Raw genomic sequence first — 17795 nt, forward strand, 5'->3', positions numbered from 1 at the left:
GCAGTTGCTTCTGTTTCTGTATTGTGGCTGCTCCTGTTCAGTTTCCGCCATTGTTCTATTTCTGTCTTCTGTTTCCGTTTCTGTCTTGTGGCTGCTTCTGTTTCTGCTCTTGTGGCTACTCTTGTTCACATAATCTTAATGTTTTTTTTCAGTTTGCTTAACAACTTAATCTATAGGTTGTATTATATTACTAATCCTTATGTTGTTGTTGTTAGTTCTTGGCTTGTCCTATTTTCCTCTCTTTGTACTTCTCTACCAAGGCCTTATTTTGGACTTATGTTTTGTGGCCTGGTAGAAGTATTGATTTTGTTGTAAGATATACTCTAAGGCTGTTTAGCCAGTAATATATTGTTCTTTGTTGTGTGTTAAAAAAAAGATTGTTTGCAATGATGTTCTATTGTTATAGTAATCTGCTCTTGTTCACATATGAATCCCATTTTCAATTACTATCGCGATAATTGAGATATTGTTCTTGTTAGATTTGTCTTGAGGTACACCTTCAAAATACCTTTTATGATTTTACTTGTTAGAAGTGAAGATTTTAAGGAGTTCGTGTTTTGTTCTTTGCGCTTAGAAATGGATCGAAGTTGGATAACAACAACAAAGCCAGGTGACCCGGAATATCAACAAGGTGTTAAGGAATTTATTAAATTTGCATTTGAAAATAGTGGAGGTCGCTCCAAGCTACGTTGTCCTTGTTTTATGTGTCATAATTTTTTGCATAAGAGACCGGATGAAATTCTCAATCATTTAAATAAATGGGCATTTGATAGAACATATACCCATTGGATTTGTCATGGGGAACGTAGCGACATGCATGCGAGTGATAGTGGTGAGACTAGGGATAATGTGCGTGGAGTTCATGATGTTGATGAGGGTGATCAGTTGGAGGACATGTTGCATGCGGTTGAAGATCAATTTGATGACAACCCTTCAATGCTTGAGAGCTTGTTAAGCGACTCTGAAAAGCCATTGTATGAAGGTTGCACCAAGTACACGCGATTATCCGCTATTCTCAAGTTATATAACTTGAAGGCGGGTCATGGTTGGACTGACACTAGTTTTATTATGTTATTGGAGCTAGTGAAAGATATGCTTCCCAAAGATAATGTTCTTCCTGATGGTACATATGAGGCAAAAAAGACACTAAGCTCAATGGGTTTAACTTATGAGAAAATCCATGCATGCCTTAATGATTGTGTATTGTATTGAAATCAATACAAATCATTAGAGAGTTGTCCAATTTGTAAAGCTTCACGGTACAAGAAAAGGGAAGGAGCAGTACCAGCCAAGGTATTATGGTATTTTCCTATAGTACCAAGGTTCAAATGATGGTTTTCAAAAGCAGAAGATGCAAAGAAGTTGACATGGCATTTCGATAGTCGAGTAGACGATGCAATGCTTAGACATCCAGCCGACTCTCCGCAGTGGAGGTTTATTGATGGAAAATTCCCTGACTTTGCCAATGAAAAGTGTAATTTACGCCTTGCATTGTCTACAGATGGGTTCAATCCATTTGGTTCCTTGAGTAGCACATATAGCACATGGCCAGTTATGTTGGTCACCTACAACTTACCTCCTTCATTGTGCATAAAGAGAAGGTATATGTTCTTGTCGTTGTTAATTCAAGGTCCAAAACAACCGGGCAATGACATCGATGTGTATTTGACACCACTTATTGATGATTTGATTATGCTTTGGGAAGAAGGTGTTGAAGTGTTTGATGCACATCGCAATGAGAAGTTTAATTTGAAAGCAATGCTATTTTGCACTATTCAAGATTTTCCGGCTTATGATAACCTTTCGGGGTACACTTTAAAAGGGGAAACAGCTTGTCCCATCGGTATGGAGCATTGCAAGGGAACTTGGTTAAAAGCATCTAGAAAGCATGTTTATCCGGTTCATCGTCAATTTTTGCCGCCTAATCATCCATATCGCAGGAGAAAGAATGTGTTCAATGGGAAGCAAGAGTTTAAAGGGCAACCAAAAGTCATCTTAGGTGAAGAGGTGTTCGATAAGGTGAAAAATATTGAAATCACATTTGGCAAGAAACATAAATCGACCCTTTCTACGAAGGGGTTCAAAAAGTGTTCATATCTTTGGCGGCTTCCTTATTGGAAATATCTTTTTGTGAGACATTCACTTGATGTTATGCATATTGAGAAGAATGTGTGTGATAGTTTGATTGGTACCTTATTGAATATCAACGATAAGACTAAAGATGGCAAAAAAGCCAGGGATGACTTGAAGGATATGGGGATTAGAGGTGAACTCCATGCTATTGATAATGATACAGGTCGAACGTACTTGCCTCCTGCTGCTTACACTTTGTCAAGAAAAGAGAAAATCTAATTCTGTGAAAGCTTGGCAGGAGTGAAAGTGCCCGAGGGTTATTCTTCTAATATTCGCAGCCTTGTGAATATGGAAACCTTGAAACTTGTAGGCCTAAAGTCTCATGATTGCCATGTTTTGATGCAACAGTTATTACCTATGGCGATTCGCTTAATTTTGCCTAAAGATGTTCGTTTTGCTATTATCAGGCTATGTGGCTTTTTTCATGCGATTTTATAGCAAAGTCATTGGTCCTAAAGAGTTAACTACTTTGGAGAATGAAATTGTTTCAATTTTGTGTCAATTAGAGATGTACTTCCCTCCATCATTTTTTGATATTATGGTTCATTTACCGGTCCACTTAGTTAGAGAGATAAGATATTGTGGTCTGGTTCACATGAGAAATAAGTGGTGTTTTGAGAGGCAAATGAAAACCTATAAGGGATATGTGACGAATGCTTTTCATCCGGAAGGTTGTATAGCTGAACGACTGTTTTATGAAGAAGTTCTTACTTATACTGGTGACTTTTTTTTTTGAATTCAAAGCAGATTGGGCTTCCTATATCTCGTCACAGTGGAAGAATGGATGGTGAGGGGACCATAGGTCGAAAACAGCGTGACTTATCTAGTGATGATTGACATAAGGCGCATTCATACATTCTTCATAATGAGGATGAAGTCATGTCATATGTGGAGCAACACATGAGTTACTTGAGGAAGTGCAACAGAAAGGCAAATGAGAAATCATTAGCTGCCGAACATAGCAGATCATTCATTAGTTGGTTCAAAGTGCAAGTAATGACAGAGCTAATGGATTCTTCTACTGTAATTTCTGATTGATTGAAAAGTTTGGCATTCGGGCCTAATTTCAATGCTACTTACTATTCTGGATATGTTATAAATGGTTGCACATTTTACACAAGGTTCCAAGATCAATAGAGTACTATGCAAAATAGTGATGTTACTTTAGAGGTCGAAGCCTTGCATTTTGCCAGTGCTAAAGACAAAAATCCCGTGAGTGGTTTGATGAGGTACTATGGGGTTATTGAAGAGATTTGTGAGTTACATTACTCTACTTTTTCAGTACCACTTTTTAAATGCCAATGGGTTGATAATAAAAATGGGGTCAAACATAGTAATTTTGGGCTTACATTGGTTGATCTCAACAAATTTGGGCATAAAGAAGATCCTTTCATCTTAGCAAGTCAGGCAAACAAGTGTTTTATATGAATGACCCGTTAAACAAGAAAATGTCAGTAGTTATAACACCGAATCCTTGACATATTGATGATGATCATGGCGATGATAGTGTGTTAGACAATGGTTATGTTACGCATAAGGTACAAGGATATAATGAGGATGATGTAGCCAATGATGTTTCAATATATGTGAGAGATAACCACAATGAAGGCGTGTGGGTTGAAAAAGAAAAAAATGGAACTAAGCAAAAGCGTGATAAAAAAACTTTGTAGGTGAGTGATAAATGTGTGCTTGTGCAAATCATCTTCATTTCCTCGTTACTAAACTAAACTTCTCCATTTTGTTCAGTTTTTGACAAATGGTTTTTTTGTTTTGAGTTTAACTACTCATGTGACTCTAAATGTTATCTTGACCTTTTGTAGATGGCTCGAAAGAAATCGCAAGTGCACGCAATGGATAATTCTGAGTGCGAGGAAGAAAGAGGTCGTACCATACTCCGAATGGTTGGGAGAGCTATTCAGGTTGGGACAAAAATCCCTTTACAGTGGCATACAACTAGGAGAATCCCTATCGGTGTTCATAGAGGTCATTTCTCCACCTACATTGGTGTAGTTGTCCGTGAAAAAGTGAGCATCACCTACAGAAAGTGGTTAGACCTGCCGAAAGCACTCATTGATGATTTGTATGAGAATATCACGGTATGAAAATAACGTTTTTAGGTTTTAAATGAAGAGAAACTGAATTATATATAGATACTTTTACATATATGACGAATGTCTAAATTTCTTTTGGATACAGAGGGGGTTTCATGTCCTTGAGGGTCGCAAAGGTTGGATTATGAAACGAGCTTGTGTTCGATGGAGAGCTTTCAAGACTAGATTAAGGCTCAAGTGGTTGTCCCTGAAAGATGGAACAATCAACGATTCTCCACCATTGAAATATCCTTTTATATCTAAAGATGATTGGGAAAAATTCATTCAAGCTTGTAATTCTAGGGACTTCAAGGTGCAAGCTCACTACGTTGGCATTCATTTTGTCAATATTTTTTTGTTTAAATTTAAAATTTTTGTGGATTAACTCTGACTCAAATATAATTATTGTAGAAATTGAGTGAAAGAAATCATGAAAGTTCGAAGAAGAGGACCTCAAAATATCGAGGTGGGAGACTTGGCTATCAATATTTTGAAGAAACAATTGTAAGTATATGGTAAACCTTTTATAATTACTTTGTGGAAACACTGAGTTCTTATTGTTGTAACCTTCTGTTTCTGTCTAAAAAAAAATTTAATACCTGCTGTTCTAACTACTAGCTGGTGTATCATATCCTTTTATAATACTTGTTGTGATCAGTTGATGTTAAAATAGAGCTGCAAAAGCAGGTTTGAAAGCATACTATACTTGGTAGAAATGGTGTTCAAGTGTAGCTCCCAACTTTTTGTAAAAACTGCATTCAGTTCTCTCTCTGCTATTTCATGATTCAGAAGATTTTTTGCTTTCCTTCCCTGTAATATTGTCCCTAATCTGAGATATATTAATACAGTAGTTGGGAGAAAAGAGAAGTGTTCTGTTTTTTACCTTTGCCTCGTTGCTTAGCTTAATAGTGACAATCCTCACCATGCTCTTTCATGTTAATTTAATAAAAGAATATTAGAGAACTCAATTGAGAATTTTAGAACTTTTGAAATCGTTTGTGCTTCAGCTATACATTCTATTTTTATTTCCAATGGTAGGAAAAAGAGCTAGAGAAGTAAGGAGTACATGTTTCATACGTGCCTCGGCATTTGACTTGGATTAAAGCTCATTCTCACGTGAAGAATGGAGTTTTAACTTTTGATAATCCTGTAGATAAGGAAATCCATGATGCAATAGTAAGATATATATTCATTTGTTTTTGGTGTTTTTCAGTCAATAAGATTATTATTTGGGCACTGATATAATTCTTTGTGATAATTTCCAGATTAGGTTGGAGGCGCAAGTTCAAAAAGGTGAAATACTCGCTACAAGTAGAGATGACATCTTAGCAAGAGCGTTGGACAAGCCAGAACGGGGTGGTTCTGTTAGGGGTGTTGGATCTGGAGTAACTAACACAGTACTTTGGGTTCAACAAACCACCTACACCTAGCGAAGTCAATGCTAAAATGAATGCGATGAACTCAAAGATGGCATCTATGATGAAGCAGCAGAATTTTATAGTGTCATTCATGATGTCATGCTTGAACCAAGAGCAATTGAGAGCATTCATGGCTGGTGGTGCTCAGCAAGGTGTTTTTGGTGGTGACACTGACACTACAGATTTAAATGGCCTGCTTGGTGTTTTTGGTAATAATTTCTGTTTTGGTGGCGACTCCAATAGTTCTACAAACCAAGGGGAAGATGGTATTGGGTTCAATGATGCTCATATAGACAAAACTTTTGGTCATGAGATCCCATTGACACAACTCTTAATTGGAGGTATGGAACGCCATGATGGTAAAGGGCCACAATTTAGACACGATTCACCAGGGGATAAATCTCATGAAGAGGCCCACTATGCACATGAAATTGAGTCAAATGCAGATGCTCATCATACAAACAACCCTATTGTGCATCAGCCTCATCTTCAGAACCTTGAGACAGAGCCATATCGTGTCTAATGGCATGAGGTGAACCATATCCATCAATTTGCACATACCACAACCCCCGCACAGCTAAGTCAAGTTGTGGATACCATTAGCAACCATACATTTCCCGAGGTCAGCCATACTTTGCACATATGTTTATGTGAAATTTTAGCTATGTAGCTTTAATAATGGTATTAGCAGTAGAGCTTATATCTGCATATATTATGAGGTTATGTCCTTCCTAATAGAATCTGAAATCTAGCATAATCATCAGAAATTGAAGTTTAAAATTGTAGATCTGAACTGAACTTTAGAACCCATAATTCAGAACTGACCTGAAGATCAAAACTTATATATGAATTTGCATTGAACCACCGAGTCTACACCATATACTATGTTGTGACAACACTTGTGTGCTCATTTTTAGGGATGGAGTGACTGTTGCTTTGCAGTTGAGGGAAGCGACAAATCTCTACAAGTTGTTGCTAACGGACAAGTCCTCATAGAAAGCAGCACCGAAGTTCTTGGTAATCATAACACATCGTTGCCCCCAGGTCATCGTCGAGTCACCATTATAGAAGATATTGTGCCAACTGCTCCTCTTCCATGCCCAAACAATGGATTGCTTTTTGTATGTCATGCTAAGAGATCTTACACAGCTTGGCCTAATCATTTGATTTTCCCCAAAAAGGTAGTATTCTTCCTTGTTTTTAAGCTGCTGTCTACTACTGTCTTTAAGCTTCTTTATATTTTTTTCATTAAGCTACTGACTGTTGTGGCAGCGGCAGCAGCTTATTTTTTTGGTTCCTATCCCCTCTTAGTTTTCGGTGTGTTGTTCCTTGCATTTTTGATGATAGTCTTGTTTTATTTTTCATGTGAAAACATATTATAAAGGCTAACAGCCAATCAGATAAAGAAGTTGATGTGACCACACCATCCCCACAATCTACATCCTCCCACGCATCAACAACTCGTAAGTATGTTATTACCGACAAGGATTGTGAGAAGGTGACATCTACTTTGATGCGTGTTATGAGAAAAAAAGCTATGGGGATGCAAAATACCGGCGATACCATCTCTATCACTATTCCAGAGAGCATGTTTCTTAATGAAAATGGGTTAAATGTTTCACTTGATTACGAAGACTTGCTTGATTGGTGTTTCCAAAGGGAGGTTGGAGAATCGCAAATGAATATATTCATGAAGTAAGTTCACCTCCAATTTAGTTTCCAATTACAATGTGGAATATTTTTGGTCCATTCTCTTATATATTTACAACTTTTGATGGGATAAGGATCTTGAAAGAACATTGTCACAAAGAAGGTATCTCGGGAATGTATGGGTTTTGTGACTCTAATGTTCTATCGCCTTTGACACCAACGACAAACGAGCAAGTTCGATCTAACTATTTAGCTCGTGTTTTTGGGTGCAATGAGGGGAAGAACTATAATCAGCTATTCTTTGCTCCTTTTAATGACAAGTAAGTATAGTTCCTTTGTTATGTAATTATGTTACTTTGATTATTATTCTTGTTCGTTATTTATGCTTTAATATATGTAATTTCAATTTTGTTAACCTGATTGCTTCTATATTGCTATGCTATGCTATTTTTACTAATAAATTCCTCTTAAAGCAAAGAAAGTCAGGGCAATATTGCTATGTTAAACAGTTTCTGCCCCCTTTTACATTTTGTTGTTTTTCTTATCCATTCTTCCTTCTAAAAGTGCCTTGCTGCTAATTTAGTATGCATTGGACGTTAACTGTTATTAGTCTGTGGAATGGGTTGGTGTATTGGCTAGATCCACTTGGAGCAGAAAATAAAATCAACTCATTCGCTGAAAAGATCATCACTGAGTATGTATAAATGCAATAATTGTGTCATTAACTTCTTATTTTAATCTTACTGTGTATTTGGAAACTATTACAATTTTCCTATCTTCATGTAATTGTGTAGAGGAATCAAATAATTCAGCTTGGTCCATCGGAAGGACATCAAGAAAATAAAAAAGAATGCATATATTAGGTGGGAGCAACCACAAGTAAGTTATCTAAAGTTTTACAGCAGTTGATATTATGCAGTTTAATCCTAAAATCTAATATCTTGTTAATGATTAATTGTTTGCATTATCATAGTGTCCTCGTCAACCAGCATACACCAAGTATTGTGGATACTTTGTTTGTCGATAAATGCTAGATATTGTGCAGAAAAGAGTGCTATGGGTTTCCAAGCAGGTATATTACAAATATATGTCATTTAAATTGGTAAAAACTGTCCTCAGCTCTAACCAACTGTCTGTCTGTCTGAACTGTGAAACCAACTTGTTATGTATTGAATTCGGCTAATGTATTTCACACAGTGATTGTAATTTTAGGATGAAAGCTTGAGTATTTTGATTGATTGAAGAACGATTACAAGGGGATAAGCATAACTTGAGGTTATGAATCTCTCTAGTAGCTTTAGGCTACAAGTCTCTCTAATGTCAACTCACTAATTTCTGGATGATCTCTACCGATGCCAAAACTACCATACATATACTCAAGACTTAGATAATACATGTGACATTAATTAACTAGAATAGAAACCCATAGTGAACATGATTAAAGGAGGCTTCTATCTTTCCTTAACTTCTCTTTAAATGGCTTTGTCCTGTTGCTCCTTGTTGCTGACTTCCCTTGACCCTTGCTGCCCCATCTTTGCGCGCCTCGTATACACCAAAAGTGGTGGCTGAATTGTGGTGTTGACCCCATTGACCCAATCCATTACACCAACTGTCTGAACTGTGAATGTAACTCTGAACTGTGAAACCAACTGTGAATTAACTCTAAACTGTGAAACCAACTGTCTGAACTGTGAATTTAACTCTGTCTGTCGTTGCTCTAACCAACTGTCTGAACTGTGAATGTAACTCTACAGTCTGCATGCAGCTTAATCATATTAACCACAAAAAATAATCATCTTATGCAATCTATAATAGCTATAAGGTTTTGTAAATTCTGATCTGTAGTTCTGATTGTAGTTCTAATTGTCGAGTCTACTTTTCATTTTCGAATCAGTCTTGAAATTAAGTTAGGAATGAAATTTGAAATTGGAGTTCTGATCCCCCTTTGGAATTTCATTAAAGTTGTGATTTTTAGTTCTGAAATTCATTTCTTTTCATTGCTTTGTTATGTCTGAAATACACCAAGTCTTGAAATTAAGTGAGCTAAGGGTGTGGATTGAGGATGTTCGTCAATATGCTCTTTTGCTTTTTTACGTCTGATTTTTCAGCTTTTGGTTAAATATCTCTCTGATTTCCGTAAAAAATAAGTAAATAAATAATACTCTTATTTGTTGGCATATGTTGTATGTTGTAGGTCTTTCCCCCAATTTGTACATATTCTTCGGAAGACATTGATGAAATGCGAGATTTGTGGATTAAATATGTTCTTAATCATGAGCCAGATGAAGAAGATTCATGATGGATGAGCTTAATGATGAATCAGCTGAGCTTGAGTACGAGATAAGCTTAGTGTTAATCATTATACTTGTGAATCTAGCTCTACTTTTGACTTTTTTTTTTTTTTTTTTTTTTTTTTTTTTTTTTTGAGGAAAAGCTCTACTTTTGAGTTTTGTTTTTGAATATTAGAATTAATGTAAATTTTGGGTTTTATTTCTATTGCAGAGAATTAGTTTTTGTATTAAAGATTTTTATTTATATATATATTATTTGGAAAATTTATGTTTCTATATATATGTATTAGCGGCAGGTTCAGCAACGTAACATATTGGCGCCAAAATTTATTGCATGAATATGAATTGCAAAAGGGATATTACAATTTATTTTTATTTTTATTTTTTAAAAAAAAGCGACCTCAGAGAGACCACCTATTTAAAATAGATGATCTCATTATTCAAAAAACAAAGACCACTCATTTAAAGTAGGTGGTCTCAGTATTTAAATCCAGAGAACGCCTATTTAAAACATATGGTCTCAGAATTTAAATCCATTTAGAAACATAATCTACAACAAGCACAATGTAAAGATTACCAAAAGAAGAAGGAAAGGGGCCCATAAAATCAATTCCCCACACATCAAAGATTTCACAAACTATGATTCCATGTTGAGGCATTTCGTTTCTTTTAGAAATATTACCTATTTTCTGACATTGCTCGCAAGATTTACAAAACATGTAAGCATCTTTAAATAACGAAGGCCAATATAGACCACATTACAGTACCTTAAACGCGGTTTTTTGAGGTCCAAATGACCACCAACTTCAAGAGAATGACAGAAATTCAAAATTGAAGAAAATTCAGATTTATCTACACACCTTCTTTTCATCTGGTCAGAACAAAATTTCCACAGATGTGGATCATCCCAAAGATAATATTTAAAATCAGATTTAATCTTATTCTTTTGAGCTTTTGTCAGTGTAGGGGGAAGTGTTCCAGTCACTAGATAATTAACAATATTAGCATACCAAGGAGTGTCAACACTATATAAAGATGCAAGTTGCTCATTAGGAAAAAATTCAGTTATTAAAGGCCAATCCTCTCTAGGTACAATTCTACTTAGATGGTCAGCAACTGGGTTTTCAACACCCTTTCTATCTCTAATTTCCACGTTAAATTCCTGTAATAGAAGCATCCACCTAAGCAACTTAGGTGTTGAGTGACTCTTCTTTAACAAATATTTAAGAGCTGCATGATCAGAATAAACAATCAAACGAGTGCCAAGTATGTAGGTCCTAAACTTTTCTAAAGCAAAAACAATCGCAGACATCTCTTTTTCAATTACAATATAATTGCATTGGGCATAATCCAGTGATTTAGAAGCATAATGGATCACATAAGACTCTTTATCCTTCTTTTTCCCTGAAACTGCTCCTACAGCCTTATTACTAGCATCACACATAATTTAAAAGGCAAAGACTAATCAGGGGGTCTAATCACAGGAGCACTTGTCAATTTGTCTTTTAAATCATCAAAAGCCTTTTTGCATTCATCATTAAAGTCAAAACAACATCTTTAGCAAGCAAGGCGCATAAAGGGGAAGCTATCTTAGAGAAATTTTTGATAAAGCATCTATAAAAGCTAGCATGTCCTAGAAATGATCTAACTTCACGGACACATGTAGGGTAAGGCAAAGAACTAATGACATCAATTTTAGGTTTATCAACCTCTAAACCTTTGGCACTAACAATATGACCAAGAGCTACACCTTGTTCAACCATAAAATAACATTTTTCAAAATTCAAAACAAGGTTAGTTTCAACACATCTTTTCAAAACTTGAGATAAAGCATGAAGACATCTATCAAATGAATCGCCAAACACAGTAAAATCATCCATAAACACTTCCATATCTTGTTGAATTAAATTAGAAAATATACTCATCATGCATCTTTGAAATGTTCCAAGAGCATTGCAAACCAAAAGGCATTCTTCTAAAAGCAAATGTACCAAAAGGACAAGTACGTAAAAGTGGTTTTATCTTGATTTTCAGGAGCAATAGGCACTTGTATGTAACCAGAATAACCATAGAGAAAACAGAAAAAAGATTGTCCAGCAAGCTTTTCTAACATTTGATCAATAAATGGAAGGGGAAAATGGTCTTTTCTAGTAGCTTGATTAAGCTTCCTATAGTCAATACAAACTCTCCATCCATTAGAAACTCTAGTAGGGACAAGCTCTCCTTTATTATTTTCTACAACAGTTATTCCACTTTTTTTAGGCACCACATGAATGGACTACCCACTAAGAATCAGAAATAGGGTAGATCACCCCTGCATCTAACCACTTTAAAATTTCCTTTTTAACTACTTCCATCATTGAAGGATTTAATCTACATTGAGCCTCTCTAGTTGATTTAGCATCTTTTTCAAGAAAAATTTTATGCATGCACATGGCAGGTTTAATGCCTTTTATGTCAGCTAAAGTCCATCCTAAGGCTTCCTTATGATTTTAAAGCAAATTCAATAACCTAGTCTCTTGAGATTCATTTAAAGAACTTGAAATAATCACAGGTAGAGTCTCATTATCACCCAAATAAGCATACTTTAGATTAGAGGGAAGGGGTTTCAATTCTAATTCAAGTGGCTTAACGATAGAAGGAATCAATTTAGGCACAACAGAAGGCAAAGATTTTTCGCATCCATCAGAAATATCAGATTCAATCACATCAAACGACGCTACAAAAGAATCAACCATTTCTGTTTTTTCAACATCACCAAAAACACCATTTTCAAACAAATTTCACACCACTCATCAAAAAAATCTTGAGCCATCCAATCACATGCATCAAAAGAATCTATAGAACTAACATTATTTATATCATTAGGGTATTTCATAGCATCAAATATGTTAAATTTAATCATTTCGCCATCAAATTCCATTGTCAAATTACCTTCATGAACATCAATTTTAGTCTTGGAAGTCTTTAGAAAAGGTTGACCCAACAATAAAGGAACAATATGAGATCTATCTCCCATATCAAGCATATAAAAATCAGCTAGAAAAACTAATTCATTCACTTGAACAAGTACATCTTCTAAAACTCCCATAGGATATGCATTAGATCTATCAGCTAGTTGGATAACAACATTAGTCTTAGACAAAGGACCCACATTCAAGGTATCATATACAGATTTAGGCATGACATTGATTGAAGCACCTAAGTCTAGCATGCATCTTTCAAAAATAGAGTTACCAATTTTACATGGAATAGAAAACATGCCAGGATCCTTACATTTAGGGGGAAGTTTCTTTTGAATTACTGCTAATATATTTTCCCCCTTACTTACCTTTTTAAAAGGGCGAAATTGTCTTTTATTAGTGCAAAGTTCCTTAAGAAACTTTGCATAGTGTGGTACCTACTTAATAGCATCAATCAATCAATCAATCAATCAATCAAAGCCTTAATCCCAAAAGTGGGGTCGGCTAACATGAACCAAATTTGATTATTCCGTGTAGTCATCAACATAAATCTTTCTCCTCCATCCCTTACGATCCAAAACTTCATCCTCACGTAAATCCATGCACTTCATATCCTTCCTCACTCCTTCCAACCAAGTCATCTTTGGTCTCCCTCTTCCTCGTTTAATCCCTCCATGGTCCCACTCTTCCACTCTTCGCACCGGTGCACCCTCGGGTCTCCGTCTTAATAGCATCAAGAAAGGGAATATTAACTTTAACTTTCCTAAAAGTCTCTAGAATTTCATTGTCCATAGCTTCTTTCTTAGCTTTAGCAAATCGAGAAGGGAAAGGGGAAATATCTTTTAAACGAGAAACATCAAAATTCACATCAGAATTACTCTTTCCTATGGGTTCTTTCTCACTCTCTTTATCATGTTTTTCCTTACTCTCACCAACTACATCCTTAGGTCTGACTTTTACCTCTTTCTCTACTGCTCTATTCTTTATTTTAGGTTTTGTTAACTCTTTACCGCTCCTAAGTGTTACAGCTTTAGCATGTTCATTTGGATTGGCAAGTGTTTGAGAAGGAAGTCTATCGAGAGTTGAGATTCCAAATTACAAAGAGAAGTGCTTATTAGACCTATTTGAGTGTCTATGTGATGTAGGTGAATGTCAGTTTTCCTTTGATATTCAACACCATGATCGTGAACCTGTCCTATTAGAACTGTTTCACCAAATCTTCTAATGAAGGGCTAGCAGGTTTAGGTGGTGGGTTTTATTGACCATGTTGCTTAAATTGATTGGTGGGTTTTATTGACCATGTTGCTTAAATTGATTAAACTGTTGAAATTGTGGTCTATTTCCATACCTTAGATTAGGGCGGTCTTTCCAGCCTTCATTATAAGTTTGTGAGAAAGGATAATACTTCCTATTTTGTTGACTAGAAAACCCCCTAAAGCATTAACATCTTCACTCTGTAAAGTAGGACATTCATCAGTAACATGAGAAAAATCAGAGCACACACCACACACTCTAGCCTTAGACTCATTACCAGGAACAATCTTAGACACTAAGGTGGTTAGAGTAGCAATCTGTTGTGCATTTTCTTGTAATTGATTTTTAATTCCACTCAAGTCCACATCATTAACTCTTCTAACATTATTCCTACTACTATGTTGTTGAGTATTTTGCGCCATATTAGAAATTAGAGTCTTAGCTTGAGAAGGTGTTTTGTCAACTAAGGCACGCCCACTAGCAGCATCAATCATTCCCCTATCACTAGGCAGCAATCCCTCATAGAAATATTGAATTAAAAGTTGGTCACTAATTTGATGTTGGGGACAAGAAGCACATAACTTTTTAAAACGTTCCCAATACTCATATAGTGACTCACCATGTTGTCTAATACCACATATTTCTTTTCTAATGGACCCAACACGACTTGCGGGAAAGAATTTTTCAAGAAAAGCTTTTTGGACAGCCTCCCAAGTTGTGATGGATCTAGAAGAAAGAGAATACAACAAATCTTTAGCTATATCATGCAAAGAAAATGGAAAAGCATGCATTCGAATATGATCTTGTTCAATTCCTTCAGGTTTCATAGTAGAACACGCAACAATAAATTCTTTTAAGTATCTATGGGGATCCTCACCTGTGTTCCCATAAAATTTAGGGAGAAGATTGAAAAAACCTGAATTGAGCTTCAATAGTTTTTTCCGAGTAGGAAAAACAATGCACAGGGGCTCATCCTCCAGCTTTGGAGCTCCTAGTTCCTTCAACGTCCGTTCGGCCATGAATGTGTATTTGATTGGTAGTGGATCTTCTAATTCAAGTTCAGGTTTTGCGCTAAAAATGTGAAGTAGCTTCTCTAGTTCTACCTCGTTTAGGAAGCCTACGTACACTTTTATGCGTTGAAGTCTTGCTTCTGTATAGTACGCGTACATGCACCTATAAAGAAAACAAAAACTAATGAGAAATGAGCTTGAATTATTAGTGTAGAAATGTAAACTTCAACAATCAATTTTTAGTCAGATCTTAGAAGCTTATAATTAGGCAAGATTTATAGCTTTAATAGTTCTGAAGTAATGAGATCAGGTCTTCTGACAAGAAATTTTAAATTTCATGTAACTGGCAGTAAGTATACTAAATTTTCAGTAGCAATTCAGCATCTGACAAGTAATGATATGACCAGATTAGTAATCCAACGGATTGGCAGAATGGTTTTCCTGTATTTAGGATTAGTCGTACCAATGCTCATGCACCCATATATCAAAATTCAACATATAAAGCTAGCTATTGCCAATCTTACTCTGTTAGATTATTTATAAACTACTTGTTTTTCTCTGATTTTTAGATTATCATTATATAATAGCACAAAAGTAACTTATTAATGGACACTAACTCATAACATTTCTTCTGCCAGGTATTATTAGAACACTTTTGTAGCATGCATAATTCAGTTTTTATAGTTTTGTTATCAGATTTCTCATCCAAGGTTAATACTAACATAAGTGGAAAAGTAAAAAAGTACAAGAATCCTTTTGAGCAGTATCAAAACATAAACCTAACCTGCATCACAACCATATAATTTGAATTATATCAGATGAACTTGAAGCAAAATATTGCTAGCAGAACAAGTTTGACCTTAATTTCAGTGTGCATCTAATAGAGGTAAAGCTCAGTAATTGAATTTCATTGGGTACTCTACCTACCGTTGTGAGTCAGTTTATTTTAGAATTATCTATAACTCAACTTATTTTTGTCTTGACCTTTAAAAGCTATATAAACAGTTACAAATCTGCTACTAATATTAATGTTCATAAAGATACTTGACTACCCTACAGTTAGGCATGAAATCATATGAAAGCACATTAATAGCGAATCAATATAAGTCAACTTATCTTTCAGACATATATAATGTATCTATAAGTTTCTAGCAAAGATAAACATCACTACATCAGGTATAACTCACGTTCCATGAAAATATTTTTATTTATTTTTAGAAAAAATTATTTATACTTATATTCAAGCATAAAAATTATCTAACTCAACACTTTTCACAGAATAGTGTGAAACCATAACTAACGAAGTTAGACTTTGAATTTTCAAGTATACAATATCTCCCCGGCAACGGCGCCAAAATTTGATACGGGTCGTTTACCGTATAAAATTAATTAATAATTTAACTCAACTTAAACCTTCAAAAATATTAACAACTAGTAAAAAGGGTAAGTAAGGGTTGAACCCACGAGGAGATTAATTAACTCTATAAACTCAAAATCAACTCGAAACGTAAACTATATATACATAAAGAATAATATTTACACTATATACATGAGAATGGGGGGTTTAATCGAACGAGTAACTAAACCAAAAAAGATAAAATAATATACTAATCTATTATTTAGAATAGACGACAAGCAAACCACCAATGTGATACCAATTCGTTCATTGATTAAAACGACATAACTTAGTTCCCAACTTCCTTTCATAGTCTCCTTCAATATTCAACTTAATACTTAGGTAGTCAAATTACCGCCGTAGTCAATTTGAAATGTACAGCTCACTAGAAATTAGAATCTTACTAATACACTTTCTACCCTAATAAACTTGATTTATTAGACCAACCCACAAACTCAACAAAACTACGATTGAGCCGCTCAAACTAGTAGTATCGAGTCATTCACTCTAAATTATTAATTAACGCCGCATCAAGTAATAATTTAGCATAGTCTAATTACTTCATACTAGCAATAATGTCCAATTACAAGTATAAATAAATTAAACGTTCATATAAAAACAAGGAAAGAATCATGTGAATCAATTAAATACCAAACTTGAATATTGAAATACGATTATACTCAGCGTTTAAACGATGAAACATAAGTCAGGAAATTATAGATCAAATTACATCCAATTCACCAAGTAGCAGCAAACAAATTAATCACAAAATTAAAAGATGAGGAGTAAATTAAGGAGAACTTAAGAACTGAGCCAAGAATCAAACAGCCGTTGCTCGAATTCACCGTCAAATTCGACCCTTTGCCTTCCAATACCACCCAATCGATCAACCTTGGACCAATTCGTGGTCTACTAAGCCTCACGAACTTCCTATATTTTTTTGTGGTAATACTTGTGTGTCTTTTAGGAGGGATAATTGGGGATTTTTATAACCGAAAACAACCTAGGTTTTCTGGGTTGAAGGGATAGAATTTTAGAATAGGATATAACTTCATCTTCTTCATAATTTCTCATAAATTTCGGATTGAGCTTATTGAAGATAAACCTGACAGCTTCTTGAGGTACTTAGCTTTTCACGCCTCTTATTAGTTAAGAATCCTCCTTATCTTTTTTTGCTTTTCTTTTATTTTTCTTTCATTTTAATTTGCAATTCCTTGGGTGTTCTTCACGTGACTTTGAGCTAGTAGGAAGTAATTTGCCTCCATTTCCTAATCAAAATAATGATAACATATTAAGTACTCTAATATAAGAAACTTAGTAAAAGAATAAATCTAACATGAATATACTACTAAAATTGTAAAAGTAAAAAAATTCCTAAAATAAATTAATAAAAGGCAATAATAAAACTAATATTAGGGACTTAAAATATGGTATATTATGCACTTATCACGCGCGATTCTCCAAGTTATCGGTATTTCTTAAAAGATGATAGGTTATGGGTGTTTGTTTCTGTTCGGGTGATATGTCTATTATGTATAGTGTTTTACCCCCGTCCTTTGGTCATAATTAGTAATGTTTTTGGCTCATTAG

General features: G+C 35.0%; 4 protein-coding genes and 1 long non-coding RNA gene across 7 annotated transcripts; 2 read left to right on the forward strand and 3 right to left on the reverse strand.

Annotated features, from left to right (window-relative positions):
* The first annotated feature begins 813 nt into the window (after positions 1-813).
* Positions 814-2970, forward strand: LOC145581111 (uncharacterized). Its single transcript, XM_081638175.1, has 4 exons — positions 814-1123; positions 1349-2296; positions 2541-2674; positions 2881-2970. The coding sequence occupies exons 1-4, from the start codon at positions 814-816 to the stop codon at positions 2968-2970; spliced, it is 1482 nt and encodes a 493-aa protein (XP_081494301.1).
* Positions 2971-4631: 1661 nt separating this feature from the next.
* LOC145583116 (uncharacterized) lies at positions 4632-9622 on the forward strand. Of its 2 annotated transcripts, none has more exons than XR_014100057.1 (3): positions 4632-4727; positions 8265-8363; positions 9486-9622. It is a non-coding gene; the product is annotated as an uncharacterized LOC145583116 (long non-coding RNA). The 2 variants fall into 2 exon arrangements; XR_014100056.1 differs by lacking the exon at positions 4632-4727 and adding an exon at positions 8086-8170.
* On the reverse strand, positions 8493-17391 carry LOC145583115 (uncharacterized). 2 transcript variants are annotated; one of them, XM_081640269.1, is made up of 2 exons: positions 13894-17391; positions 8493-9046 (listed from the first exon to the last, which is right to left on the reverse strand). In XM_081640269.1, the coding sequence occupies exon 1, from the start codon at positions 14966-14968 to the stop codon at positions 13895-13897; it is 1074 nt and encodes a 357-aa protein (XP_081496395.1). In that variant the 5' UTR covers positions 14969-17391; the 3' UTR covers positions 8493-9046; position 13894. The 2 variants fall into 2 exon arrangements, with proteins under 2 accessions (XP_081496395.1, XP_081496394.1); XM_081640268.1 differs by lacking the exon at positions 8493-9046 and having other exon boundaries at positions 9815-14972; positions 17015-17391.
* On the reverse strand, positions 10265-11026 carry LOC145581112 (uncharacterized). The gene has a single exon (XM_081638177.1). The coding sequence runs from the start codon at positions 11024-11026 to the stop codon at positions 10265-10267; it is 762 nt and encodes a 253-aa protein (XP_081494303.1).
* On the reverse strand, positions 11044-13725 carry LOC145581113 (uncharacterized). Its single transcript, XM_081638178.1, has 7 exons — positions 13721-13725; positions 13255-13617; positions 12914-12982; positions 12517-12800; positions 12094-12322; positions 11232-11424; positions 11044-11103 (listed from the first exon to the last, which is right to left on the reverse strand). The coding sequence occupies exons 1-7, from the start codon at positions 13723-13725 to the stop codon at positions 11044-11046; spliced, it is 1203 nt and encodes a 400-aa protein (XP_081494304.1).
* Positions 17392-17795: the final 404 nt, after the last annotated feature.

Source organism: Chenopodium album, chromosome 15 (assembly GCF_948465745.1).
Source record: "Chenopodium album chromosome 15, dcCheAlbu1.1, whole genome shotgun sequence".
NCBI lineage: Eukaryota > Viridiplantae > Streptophyta > Magnoliopsida > Caryophyllales > Amaranthaceae > Chenopodium > Chenopodium album.

What these genes read in the sequence shown, in the direction of transcription:
- LOC145581111 (XM_081638175.1), top strand. Translation starts at nt 814, where the DNA reads ATGCATGCGAGTGATAGTGGTGAGACTAGGGATAATGTGCGTGGAGTT. An exon ending in TGCTATTGATAATGATACAG is followed by an intron (nt 2,297 to 2,540) that starts GTCGAACGTACT and finishes TGCTATTATCAG; the next exon opens with GCTATGTGGCTTTTTTCATG. An exon ending in CATCATTTTTTGATATTATG is followed by an intron (nt 2,675 to 2,880) that starts GTTCATTTACCG and finishes AATTCAAAGCAG; the next exon opens with ATTGGGCTTCCTATATCTCG.
- LOC145581112 (XM_081638177.1), bottom strand. Translation starts at nt 11,026, where the DNA reads ATGTGTGATGCTAGTAATAAGGCTGTAGGAGCAGTTTCAGGGAAAAAG.
- LOC145581113 (XM_081638178.1), bottom strand. An exon ending in AATTTCGCCCTTTTAAAAAG is followed by an intron (nt 12,801 to 12,913) that starts GTAAGTAAGGGG and finishes TATTTTTGAAAG; the next exon opens with ATGCATGCTAGACTTAGGTG. An exon ending in AATGAATCTCAAGAGACTAG is followed by an intron (nt 11,425 to 12,093) that starts GTTATTGAATTT and finishes TTCATTTGATAG; the next exon opens with ATGTCTTCATGCTTTATCTC.
- LOC145583115 (XM_081640269.1), bottom strand. Translation starts at nt 14,968, where the DNA reads ATGTACGCGTACTATACAGAAGCAAGACTTCAACGCATAAAAGTGTAC.